At 36.7% G+C, this 13,227-nt stretch overlaps 1 protein-coding gene across 1 annotated transcript in view; it reads right to left on the bottom strand.

Moving 5' to 3' along the window:
* TRPC4 (transient receptor potential cation channel subfamily C member 4) overlaps positions 1-13,227 on the bottom strand; it is a 192,097-nt gene that overhangs the window by 38,342 nt on the left and 140,528 nt on the right. Inside the window, exon 4 of the mRNA XM_069467313.1 lies at positions 10,119-10,455. Coding sequence (XP_069323414.1) covers positions 10,119-10,455 — 337 coding nt within the window. The remainder of the gene's footprint in view (positions 1-10,118; positions 10,456-13,227) is intronic.

Raw genomic sequence — 13,227 nt, 5'->3', positions numbered from 1 at the left:
TATAAAGTAAAATATATTTTAAAGTACCTGTTAACCAATCAGAGCATTTATATTTTCTACGTATTATCAATAGACTGCATTATCTCCTTACCAGCTTCTACTACACTGAAAAGCCAAATGTGATTATTAGCAGTCACCAAAAACAGCTAACTTCAAATATTTTGTGGGTAGTTATGAAGAGGAAGAAGACACTCGAGCTAAGTGCTTCAGAGGGCAGAATGAGGGATAGGAAGCAGCTATAAAGAAGTAGTTATGAGCTCAGTACAAGGCAGCATTTAACTTGAGAGTGAGTTCCTTACTATTAAACATCTGAGCAGACTTTGTTCTTATTAGATGGGTTAAAGGAGATGAAACTTCAGTTGGAAGTTTAGACCAGATGACCTCTAAGGTATCCTAAGAAGACTAACAATAAAAACTCACAATTCTGATATATTGTAGTTCCTTTGCAAGGCAAGGAGGAGACATTAAATCTGACTTCTTGACCACCCAAAATCTTATCTTACTTCTGACCTTCGAAAGGCACAATTGTATGGGATGAAACAGAGATCCTGATAAAATCAGGAACTCATGCCATCATTTTTTTTTTCTTTTTATTTGAGCCATAGATAAAACTACCAATCAATGCCTGATGGGGAATGGGTTGGGCTTTTTTTTTGTTTTGTTTTTTAAGCTCTATCTAGCTTAAAGTGTCACTTCATAGAGCTCCAGTGACCACATATCTTTTTGGTGGCTATTAATTTCTATTTGTTATGAGCATGTTAGTGAAATGCCAAGTTTCATCTGTTCTGAAATATTCACTGAATTTTTGAAGAAACAAGCTTTTAGAAAAACCAGAGGGTGCTATTAACTAAATGAAAAATGCATCCGGATAGTAAACTATTCACGGTAACTAAAAAGCCTGAAGAGAACAAAGCTTAAGGGAGCGTCTGTCACAAAATGTTTGTCCTGTTCCCATAATGGGAACATTTCAAAATTGCTCTTTGCTGTTTATAAAAAGATGACATGATTTCTCAGAGTCGTGGCGGAGGCCTAATTACAAGCATTGATGTCAAGACTGTGGGGACCAAGGAAGGAAAGATCACAGTGCAAATGAGTCAGACAACTTCCTTTTAAAAATATTTGTGGATGCCTGGAAGTTTTTCCTATTTTTTTCCCCTACCTTTCCCATAACAGTTTTCATGCATGGCTGTTTGAGAGTTCTATTGTGCTAACCTCCTAGCCTGTGAAGCTGGCGGTGAGGATGAGATGGAGTAGGCAGTGCTCAGATGCCACATTGAACAGCCCCAATTACATGTGACAAACCTGTAACTCTGCAAACAGATCTCTTGTCTTGCCCTTTCTGGCTGTCCCTACTTGCACAAATAATAAACAACAACCCCAAACAAAGAGCAAGTCACCTGGTCACCTATGGCAACCTCCAAGGGTCTGTTATTTAAGCCCAAAAGCTGTCGGGGATCTGACCTTCTAGTCTGTTCATAGAATCCTGAGCTCCATGTTAAGGCACCAAATCAATGAATATAAAAAGAACACAAAGAATTCTTCCCTGCTGGAATTTTGTTTTGTTTAATTTTTTGATTTTCAAATCAAACATAGACTCTAGTCAAGATTCTGCTTCTGTTCAAAGCGAAATTTAAATGAGCTGTTTGACTCGGAGACTCACATTATGCTGGACCCCTCAGGGCACTCACTTAAGGGGCAGCTCCTGCCATCTCAGCATTATATTTAAAACCCAAACAAAGATGAAGACAAAGGCGCCAAGTATCCACTTTCTGAAGAGAGCCTGCAGAAAATTACAGCCCAGCCTTTCCTTCTAGGGCTTACCAAAAGGCATCAGAACCATACCTACTATGAACCACTCACCCTTCCAACCCTGTGGTCTATGCAGGGAGAACACAGGGAGACTGCCGGTGAGAGGACCACGGGGGCAGGTCAGTGCAGTTTTATGCTAAGAAGGAATACCAGAGATGAGGTGTCTACTCCCCAATATTACTGTCAAGTGAGGGGGACTCCAAGAAAGGCCCTCTTAAAGTCAGGGAATTCCTACAAGGAGAAACTGCTCTCTCACTCCCTGCTGGGGCATCTGCTTGGGAAATTGGCTTACTTATCTCCCCTTGGGTCTAGCTCATCAGGGAAAATAGAAACACAGTGGGGCTTGGCAGTAGGGCAGCCTATGGCAGCCTTGACCTCCCACCATTTAAAGTGACAAGGTTCTGTGCTGCTCTTGTGGGGTAAATGGGGATTGCAGGAAAAGGCTGAGTTTGAACCATCTTGCCAGGACTCAAGAGGGACTTGTTAGGGTCACAGGACCCAAATGGGAACTGACAGTTGAGGGACTGGAAGAGGCCAGGCAGAGTTGAATCTCTCATTCCAAGAACTATGCATTGTAGAGGCACAACAGGACCCTCAAAGAACACCCACATACCCCTCGAGAGAGTCTGCACGTCAAGGCCTGTCACACAGGCTACTTAGCAAGAGCCAGAGCTTCAGCACAATCAACCAAGAAAGAGCTGTGACCAGGGTACCAGTTAAGTAATTAATGAAGACATTTAACTTCTTCTGTCATTCCTCTTCTCTAAAGCAACAGGAATAGAAACATTAAGAGTCTGTGCTCCTCCTTCCATTCTAGTATTGGGGCTGCAGGATGAGCAAAAGATGGACAATTCCAAGTCCTTCAAGCCATGGGTCAAGTCTTTTTTGGGAAGAGAAGATATTTAAACAGATTATAAAATTCAAGTTTTAAGCTGAACTGGGCATCCTATTAAATAATTCAAAATTTCAGGAAATTTATATCTAATATTAATATCATTAAGGAATGGGGAAAGGATATTTGATATAAGGTGGCTGGAGAGAGTGATTAGAAGTAAAACTGTTTTTTTGTTTAGATTCTAATGCAGTTGAAACTCCTTAATATGAATTTGAAATTTGACTTCCAGAATTGCTTCTCAATTTTGAACGTTTAAAATACCTCTGGAACTTCTAAACCAGCCAACCATAATCTGAATTTTTCATAAGAATCCACAGTAATTATAGTTTTAGTCAGTAGACTGTACTTAATAGAACACTGACATAAAGGGACAGTGAATGCTTAAATATTCTTAGTTTGAAGACATCTAAAAACGCCTCAACCACTATGGTTTTGACACCATTATTTTAACATTTAAAGAAAAAAAAAAACTAGGACTATACAATTAAGGAAGTACATATTTTCAAAGTTTATCAGGAAAGGATGCTATGTTAGTTTCAGAGTAGGACTACAATGTAGAACTTTGGAATTCCAGATCGCTTGATAGCTTATGACCTAAATATAGTTACTTAAAAATCAAGTGAGATGTTTGTATCAATGCAGTAGCATTCTTTTTATAGTATTTCTGTTGAATTTAAAATTTTCCATGAAAACTAAGAAATAGAATGCTTATGTAGATGGCAACATGATGAGTAAATATTTTTCCAAATCTTTGCTCAATATAAAGTTTGAATGAGTGAATATCAATTTTTTCACTTTGAAAATTACCACTTTCTACTTAATATAAACTTCTTAATTTCTCTCTCTCTCTCTTTTTTTTTTTTTGAAGAGACAGAGTCTCTCTGTCACCCAGGCTGAAGTTCAGTGACAATCATAGCTCACTGCAGCCTTGAACTCCTGGGCTCAAGTGTTTCTCCTGTCTCAGCCTCCTAAGTGGCTAGGTGAGCTCCTCAACACCTGGGTAATTTTTAAAAAAAATTTTTGTGGAGATGGTGTCTCTCTTAGTTGCCCAGGCTGGTCTCAAACTTCTAGCCCCAAGTGATCCTCCCACCTCAGCCTCCCAAAGCGGTGTGATTACAAGTGTGAGCCACCACACCCAGCCTAATATTTCTAAAATAAATACGTCCAAAGGAAATATATGTATCTCTTTACATTTTCCTGAGCACCCCCTACACAAGCGCATGCACACACACACACACACACACACACAGAGCAATAACAAATTTGAAAATTAATGTCCTTGAAGAAAGGAAATTTAATGTTAGGTCTTAGCAATTAATACATGAAAAGCAAAAAAAAAAAAAAAAAAGGAAATATCCCTAGGTCATATCAAAAGACTTTTCTTTATTTCTTGGAATAGATTGCTTCTTTCAGGATTAGAGAGCCATATGACGTTTTAGATTGGAAACAGGCAGTGACGATAGAGTGGTGTTGTGAGGTTCATGGTAGTGATAGATTTGGCATGTGGGCAAACGTGATCCTCAATAGCAGATCACATCAGATGTGCCTTTTCAAGAGCCTTTTCACCTTTACTGAATCAGAAACATGGTCCACTCAAATTTAACCTGTGTGAAAATCTGAGCAGGCAAACAGAGGCAGAGAAGTCTCAGTATGGAGACCAGGTGCCTAGGCTGGTTTGGCCTCCTTTCCTTCTGCTTCTCACACTCCTGGGGCAGTGTCTTGTAGAGGATGAAGGCGCTAGCTCTGGAGTTACCCTGACTGGAGTTTGAATCTAGTATTTTTCACTTGTCAGCTTCTTGATCCTAGACAAGGGATCTAATTTTTCTAAGTCAGTTTCCTCGGTGTGAATTGAGATATTAATATCATTTATTATGGCTAAATGGAATACAGTTACTGGGAGGTTCAAACAAGAACATGCATTTAAATAAATCATTCAGCACAGTGCCTAATTTTTTTAGTTCCTACTCTTATTACTACTACTACCATTTGCTATTCTGAACTAATGGAAACTAACTCAAGCATCCCTCTAGTTTTTTACTTTGACCCTTACTTTTCTTGTATCGGACCCCTCTTTTCTTATCTTTTCCTTTCTTCCCTTAAACCACGTGAACTGTGTTTCCGAACATTCTCTGAAGGCCTGTAGATTTCAATTTTGGTGTATCAGACTTGTATTGCGTTATTGTAGCCTAAAAGAGTTCATTTTATCTCCAATAAACAATTCATTTACTTAGCTTTTGTAGGTGCCCACAAAACAATTTAAATTTTAAAAATATTGCCGTCTTTGAGATTTTACTGTGTTGGTGTTTATAAGTCCATAAAGATGACCTTGAAATGTTTTTTTCCCACAGATAAACACGAAAATGAGGGTCATATGTCATACTGCAATGATGATCTGATTTCCTTGAAAATTAAAATATTCATTTAAAATTAATAAATAGATATTCTGCAGCTGTGTTTGTCTGTATGTGTCTGAAGTTAGTTTGCTGAGATTATTTGGGCACCTTGCTGACGAGGGGAGTGGGGAAAGCTATAGGCTTGTTTCTCATAATTGCAAGGGTATTTTTGGGGGGATACTTAAGGGAATGGGTAATTCAGGGCTGAAAGTATGAGCACCTGAAGCCACATGAGCTTAATGACTTCAGACAAAAGATGGAGACATGGTCACAAGAAAGGAAGAATATATTTGTATAGGACTGTTTGTCTTTAGATGAAAATGTGATCATCATTTTTTATTTCACATCTTCAATTTGGCAGGCCTTGTTGAAATGTTCAGACTTGTTAATATCAACCTTTTAAGACATACGCATAGAAAATAAATCATGGAAATGAGAGACCAATTTTGTTAAAGAAAAATTGCTAAATAAGTCTGTGCCACAAGCAAGATGTATAATCCGGATATTATGAGCGATTCTTACTTTATGCCTAGGAATTCAATAGAAGCTATTTTTAACAGAGCGTAGATCTCCTGCTATGGTACATCTTTTCCTCAGTTCACCCTTCTCAGCACCATGCTCAGAGCGCACAGATTCACACACTGGGTAAGGGTGGCATCTTCTCAGCCATGCCCACAATGCCAAGTCACTTCAGCAGCCCTATTGCGTTCTTATAGGAACAAAGTTATTTCCTGCTTTATTCATAGGACAGCCTTCATCAAAGTTCTACTTATTTTATGAAACATGTTATCAACTTCATAATGTTTTGCTAAGCTGATGATGTAAGTCTACATTCTATATATGCACACTTTTTTTGTGTGTGTGCAAGAGGATAAAGTTATAACACAAGTTTGTTGCAACTGAGTTATAATGGATTCTGAGGAAAAATCCAAACTGGGTTTTGGGAAGGCAGGAGCACTAGCATCCAAAGGTTTTTATTTTTTTTCTTCCCTATTTTACTGTGTATTATCTCCAGAAACAAATGGCATGTGTTTGTGGACTGTTGCTATAATTTAGATGAATTCTTATAACGCACACTACACATATAACATGCTTTATTTAGTTTGCATGTTAAGTTTTTGTAAAAAGAAATTTCTCATATGAATATTCTATTCATTTCATATTCCCAGTATTTTATGTTACAAATCAAGCCCTGAATAAGTTAAGAGCTTCAGAACATAAAAGTCTCTGATCCTCTGGCCCCCGGCTCCTTCCAACCCATCTTTCAGTCTTTCCAATGGCACTTTCTCTCCAGACACCTGAAAAGTATAGCTCTGTTATCAGGCCCATAGGAATGCTTGATCTAACTATTGTTTTTCTTTTTACTGTAGCTTAAATGGGTGATTTGACAGTCTCAGAAGGATGTTGGTGTCTATCTGTCTGGAATTTACCTATCTATTGAGAGAGTTCTAACAGAATTGTCCATGATTAGTTTTCTCCACGGGTAAGAACTATACGTCACAATGACTAAAATCCTAAGTTTGATCCCTGTATGAGGCTCTTGGATTTCTTTCTCATATGGAAAAGTTCATCCTGACAGCAAAGATCTGCAAGAAGAACTCTTGAGGCTGTTTGATGAGAGAGAATAGGGTCGATGACCTTCAATACAAGCAAGTGTGAAGTAAAAAAATGTCAAAAAGCTTTGCAGGATGATGAGTTACAACTTATCAAAGACGCCACAGCACAGGGATAGAAGAGCCATCGTGAACTGCTTTCTAAAGATATAAAACACGATAGATTTCAATTTAAATAGGCAACAAAATGTTGAACTTCAACAGGAAAGATGTTGAAAATAACACAGAAACATTTTGTCATTGCACTAAATCACAGGATAACGATCTAAGTATGAGGCTAAATACAGTTCTTATTGCTGAAATACAGCAAAGAATATAAAACAACAGAAATTCTCAAGAAAAAACATACTTCTTAAGAAAAAGGAGTTGATTTGAAAGGCTTTAAAGTTAGAGAATTTTTCTACTCAGAAAAAGTGAAAATTTAGGATACAAATAATAAAAAATCAAAAGTCTTTTTCTTGGGGTAAAAAAAAATGAGAGGTGTCAAAGTGATACCTCACAGCTTCTCATAGATTAAGGTATAAGTCTGGGAACACCCCCTGAAAATGATAGAAAGGTAAATTTAGTACAAATAAAAAAGTATTACTTTACACAACAGGTAGCTCACAGAGGTGACACGGGTTGAAAATCTAAGTGAGTTCAAGAAGATTTCAGAAAAACCCATAAACAAAGTTCTAATCTCTCTTTGGGACAATTAGCATGATGGGGGACATACTTATAAGCCACATAATTTCCATAAGTTGTTCAGTCTTGTTATTATAAATCTAGAACCTTGCAATGGATGAACTATGACATGTCCTGCTAAGGGACTCATGGGCACTTACTTTAGCAGATGGCAGCACTTGGTGAGAAAATACAGAAGATTCATTAATATAGTCACCAAATCAGACCATGCCTTTTTGTATATATCACACTTTTGGTAAAAGGTTAAAGCATTCCTACCCTGATGTCTTTAACCCTCCTCTCCTCCCTGCTCAGCAGACAGGATGATATAATAGAATTCAGTGGGACTTCAGATGTCATCCACTCTAAATCTTTCATTTTATAGATGAAGACACTGAAAATCCTGAAAGGTTGTAACCACCTATAATTTCTTAGTGGTAGAACCTGTGCATGTATTCAAGTCCAGGGCTTTTCCCACAATGGCCTAATAGCATAGAGCAGACTCCTCATGATCATGGATCTAGAGAAACACCTAGAACCCACACATAGACACAAGGCACTCACAATTCACCAGACTTAATGAACAATATAGCTGTTTTCACAAATCTATCTTATATATAAACACTCTTTCCTCATGCCCTGTTATTTAAGCAAGATGATCATTCACATGAATTTTTTTTGATTCCAGGAAATCTCTTTTCATCCTAAAAATTTTCACATAAATTAACTCCCTGCAGTCAGGATACCTTGATAAAATGTTGCCTTTAGCAGATATTTTTCTCAGCTGGAATTATAATTCTCACAATTAAATCTATACCTTATTTAACTATTTATCTGTGGTTTGAGTGTAGTTTCTTCTAGCCAACATTCATGAAATATTCTGTTACAAGTCTAGTGTGTAGCAGGCAGCCAATGATTGTTTTCATTGTATAAGTTTGGATCTTCTTTTGTTTTTATTTGCAATTTTGTGACATTATATCACATATATATTTGTTTGCTTATTACTCATTTCCTCCAGTAAAATTTAAGCTTCATAAGGGCAAGGACTTTTTTGTTTGTTTGTTTATTTGTTGTTGTTTTACTTTTGTATCCCTATCTCACTGTGATGTGCTTGCTGCTTAGAAAGTACTTGATTGTACAAAGGAAAGATTAGCATATTTTATCTGCTTGTGCTGTATTACATCTATAGTATTTTTCAAAATGAAATGTTCTATATTTCATTTTGGACATCAGAAATGTTATTTTTTTATTTTTTATTTTTTTTTAGAAATTTTAGATATTCGATGTAAGTTACCCATAATAGGAAACTAAACCTCCTAAACAATTCTGTAATAATTGCTCTAAAAATTTTTTCTATGAAGAAAACTCCATTAGGAACACATTCCTAATGAGGGATATTTAATTTAAATGAGGCAGGGTCATTTTATCTTTAATGTCAACTTACATTGTCATAATTATTTTATTCCAAAGGGCACTTACAGATTACTTAAATTTTTTTTAATTTAAGCTAGATCACACTTTATGTACTTCTGATTAGTGAGAACGTACCCTATTTTAAAGTTCACTTGAGAATGTTTTCTTTCCAGTAACATATGTAAAACATCAAATACTGTCCCTATGAACTTTTCTTATTGCCAGTATTTAAAGTATAATTTTTATAATCTTTAAAATTGAAAATACATCCATATCAGATTCAGATAGGCTGCCCTTTTGTTTTCTGTCTTGTTCTCATTTTATAGTCTCTTCAGCAGTTTTGATAGTTAATCCAAACTGATCATCTGAGACTGTGAATCAAGAAATTTGTCACATATTTTCTAATTGCTAAATGACGAGATGGAGATGATACCAGAGAGGTTTAAAATGAGCTAAATTGAGAAAATGTGATTTCTCAGCAAACCACAGTATGATAGAGGAAAGAATAATTAAAATGTAAATTTTAACCATGGCTACAATAACAAGAGGAAAGAAAAACAAGGTTTTCACTATTTACTGTAAGGTTTTCTGCTTTATGATGATTTGCTGCAGATCTGATATAATTTTCTTTCTGTATCAAGAATAGAAAGAGAATGGAGGATGCCCTTTTGTTTAATTTCCTATTATTTTGATTTGCTATAGAATTGAAAGATAAATTTAAATGCATTGTTTTTTTAAAAAATGTTGTGTTACTTTATGTATAGAATCACTAATTCTACAGAATGATTTTTTTTTTTTTTTTGAGCTAGGACCTCACTCTGTCACCAGAGCTAGAGTGCAGTGGCATCATCATAGCTCACTGCAACCTCAATCTTCTAAGCTCAAGCAATCCTCCTGCCTTGGCCTCCCAAAGTGCTGCAGTCAGGCATTAGCCACTGCACCCGGCCTCTTCAGAGTGATTTGTACTTTCTTTTAGAAGGCTTATCTATTAGGAATTAGAATGATTATTTATGTATGGCCAATGTGAACACATTGAAAAGCTTTGATAAACAAACAAACAAAAACTCAGAGAATCATTCATGGAATATAAAGTGACTAAAATCTGGACTTCTAAAACTTAAGGTTACATTTCCTAGGCTACATTTTGGAGCAGGTGCACTGCAGCTTGTAAAATATTTATTTAGCTTTGGGGATTAGGTCTTGGAGCTTCAATGGTCAGAACCTGTTTTAAACAGTCCTATGTCCCAAACGTTAATGAATATTATTTTCTGAGCAACAAAATTCCATGGCAGTAACGCGTTTTTATTATATTTTCTATAGTAACACATTTACCCAGGACCCACGGTAATATCATCCACTCGACGATGGTTGGTGGTGGACCTTGCCTGTTCAAGTCTGACCTGTCGATGTGCTGAGAGGCAAGCAGCAGCAGGAACAAAAAAGTCAAATAGGATGCTGTGTGGCAGATAAACTTGATAAATGGCTTTCTTATGAACAGTCCCAGTGGGCTTTTAGGAGCTATCAGGTAGCACACAGAGAAGACGGGAAAAAGAAGTCCTATTATGAAACATGTCACCATCTTCACTGCCCAGTGTCTTCTCCTCCAGCCTGGAAACTCATCGTACCAGCGAGATGCCAGCAGCTGTTGACAATTGGGCTGGGCAACAAACTAAACCAAACGGAAAGGAAAAGGGAAAATAAGTCAGTGTTACATGTAATGGCTTCAGTTCATCAATAAGAACAACAGTCATCTTTAAAGACAGAAGTTCTGTTGCGCATAATTTTATATTTGAACCATCAAAGAGCTTTAAGTCATTCTGTGAATAAAGCCCATAGAGTGAACATTTATTACGGCCAAGGCACAGGGCTACGTGCTCAGTGAGACACAACTGAAGTCAGAATACTACGGCTGCCCTGGAGGAAGAAAAAGCAGAACTGGGAAATGGCAACATGCATAGGATATGTTGATAAGTTAGCAAAGTAGTCTACAAAGATACACACAAATATATATAAGCACATATTTAAGAATACATGAATGTGGCTATTTCTTGGCTTAGTGGTTATTTCTTGGTTATGACTTTACACTGGATTGTTATTTTTATATTTGTGTGTACATTCAACATTTTCTGTAATAAGCATTTATTACATTCACCATCAGAAAAGATAAATATATTTTTAATTGGGTTGAGGCAATAAGAAAAGGACATGAAAGCATATTATGATCACCGGAATGTAAATTTTCATAGCTTAGTTTAGTAGAACCAATGCAAATACCTTACCTAAGTGTAACCAATTACCACATGCAAAATATTTCACAAACATGACATCATTGTATCCTGACAATATGTTTGAGGTGTAGCATAGACATTACTTACTCTGTTTGAAGGGTGAAGACAGGAGGAGTTATAAGAGATCACTAGATTTATCTAAGGTTATCTAGTAAATGATAAATGATGAGATGTTTGAATATATGGTCCAGGATTTTTTTTTTCCCTGTAAACCACCTTTCCCATTGGTATTGGCAGATAGGCAATATATGAATTAAGAGGAAATTTTCTTTTCCAGATGGAATGGTCCAGGAATGCTTCCTAGTGGGCCTATTTGCATAAGCAGAAAAGGAAGAAGAAGGCAATCCAAGGCAAGGTATGGTGGGAAAACAATGGCATACCCTGGTGAGAAAGTGTGCAGTGGCTTTAAAAGATGCCCTATGGGTAGTTTTGATTGAAGTAGAAGTTTACATTCCATGCAAGAGACTTGAAAAAGTTCTGTTGGCATCATAAAATAGGCTTACTCATTAGGCAAACTTAATACTTGTGTCCTTCCATAGGACCATTGGGGTCCCCTCCCCGACACTCCACATTTCCTATTTTTCTTCTTTGGTTCTAAGCCGAACTTTAGGCAAGACATTTTTCCTTTCTTTTCTGCCCCCATCCGAAGAGACAGAATCTTGCTGTGTTGTTCAGGCTGAAGTGCAATGGTGTGATCTTAGCTCCCTGCAGCCTTGAACTCTTAGGCTCAAGTGATCCCCCTGCCTCAGCCTCCTGATTGGCTGGGATTACAGGTGTGATCACTGCACCTGGCACCTTTCTCGTTTTTTTTGGCAAGCAAGCAAGCAAACCTAGGTAACTGAAAGAATGCCCTGTCTGGGGATGAAAGAAGAAAATGAGATGACTGATTTAAAGAGCAATTCTATGGTTGATGTGTTCAGCTATACAGATTGGTTAAATAATGGTTTCTACTGCAACTGTCTAGTATACCTACTCATCAAAGTATATAGTAGACAAAAAATATGTAATAAATTGAACTAAGTTTATGATAATGGCTTAAGTAAATACAGATAAAAAATAAAGCAGCATGTCTTCAAGGCTGGGTTAATGAGGCTCTCTTCATTATTCTGTATGTAATTTATTTAATAAATTTCAAGCTCCATGAACAGTACAGTTAAATTTTATAATCCAAAGAATATCTTTTCTTGACACAAAGAGTGCTATAGATCATTAATAAGCACTGTTATTTGCAAGAGTTTGTTTTCCCCTTCACAATCCTTCACATCAGCATTTCATAAACAAATCATAGTCTACCATCTTCTTTTTATTTTTTTCATTCCCCATGGAATAGAATATTCTTAAAGTATTAGAATTCAGCGCAGCTTAAAAGCCTTACCAGGAGGGAGTTCAAGAAACCTATGAAAAATGCAAAATATAACAATCAGTTGCTATAATCTTTTTAGTCTTCACAAATTGAAGAAACACTCTAAGGGACTAAGTAACACATTTCATACATGCAGAAAAGTAAAACAAAGGTATGTACTTTATTCAATGCGGTCTAAGTGAAGGTGTAGGACTCATAAACTCTGTTCTTCTGGCCAAAATCCAATTAGAGCATGGGGAACCCAGGGCAACTGAACAAAGAACTTTATTGGGAGCATTTAAGGTTTGTTTGGATAAATATTTCTTCTGCCTAATACGCATATATAGACTGTGTTAAATTACCTAGAAGAAGCAGATAGTTTAATCCTCATAGAACACCTGCCATTGCCAAGTGGTAGGGTAGCCTTGATTTTTTATTTCTGCTTTTTCTTAAAAGTACTTTTTCATTAACTTTTGGAAAGTACACACCTGTGCTTAGTAAATGACCAGTGTAGAAAATTTTATACTGTGTACGACACACGGAGGCATCTGTAGAGGTAAAGATCGGAGAGGGGACCGTATAAGAAGAGCAGGAGTGAGTGTGTGTAACACACATTCCCCCAAATGTGGATATTATTTGGCTACAGATTTGCTCTAATCATAATATTGAGATAACTCAGTTTCACATCATTTTCCACATCTGCTCTCTACTTGTCCAGACCAGCATTTCCTAAATTATATCCCATTAATTAATAGATTTTTCCATTAAAAATGAGTTTGGTGGTTAAATCAGTTACCAAATTGAGGATTAA

Source organism: Eulemur rufifrons, chromosome 4 (assembly GCF_041146395.1).
Source record: "Eulemur rufifrons isolate Redbay chromosome 4, OSU_ERuf_1, whole genome shotgun sequence".
NCBI classification, from domain to species: Eukaryota; Metazoa; Chordata; class Mammalia; order Primates; family Lemuridae; genus Eulemur; species Eulemur rufifrons.
The sequence above is the reverse complement of the archived record's forward strand: the minus strand, read 5'-3'. Positions and strand labels throughout refer to the sequence as shown.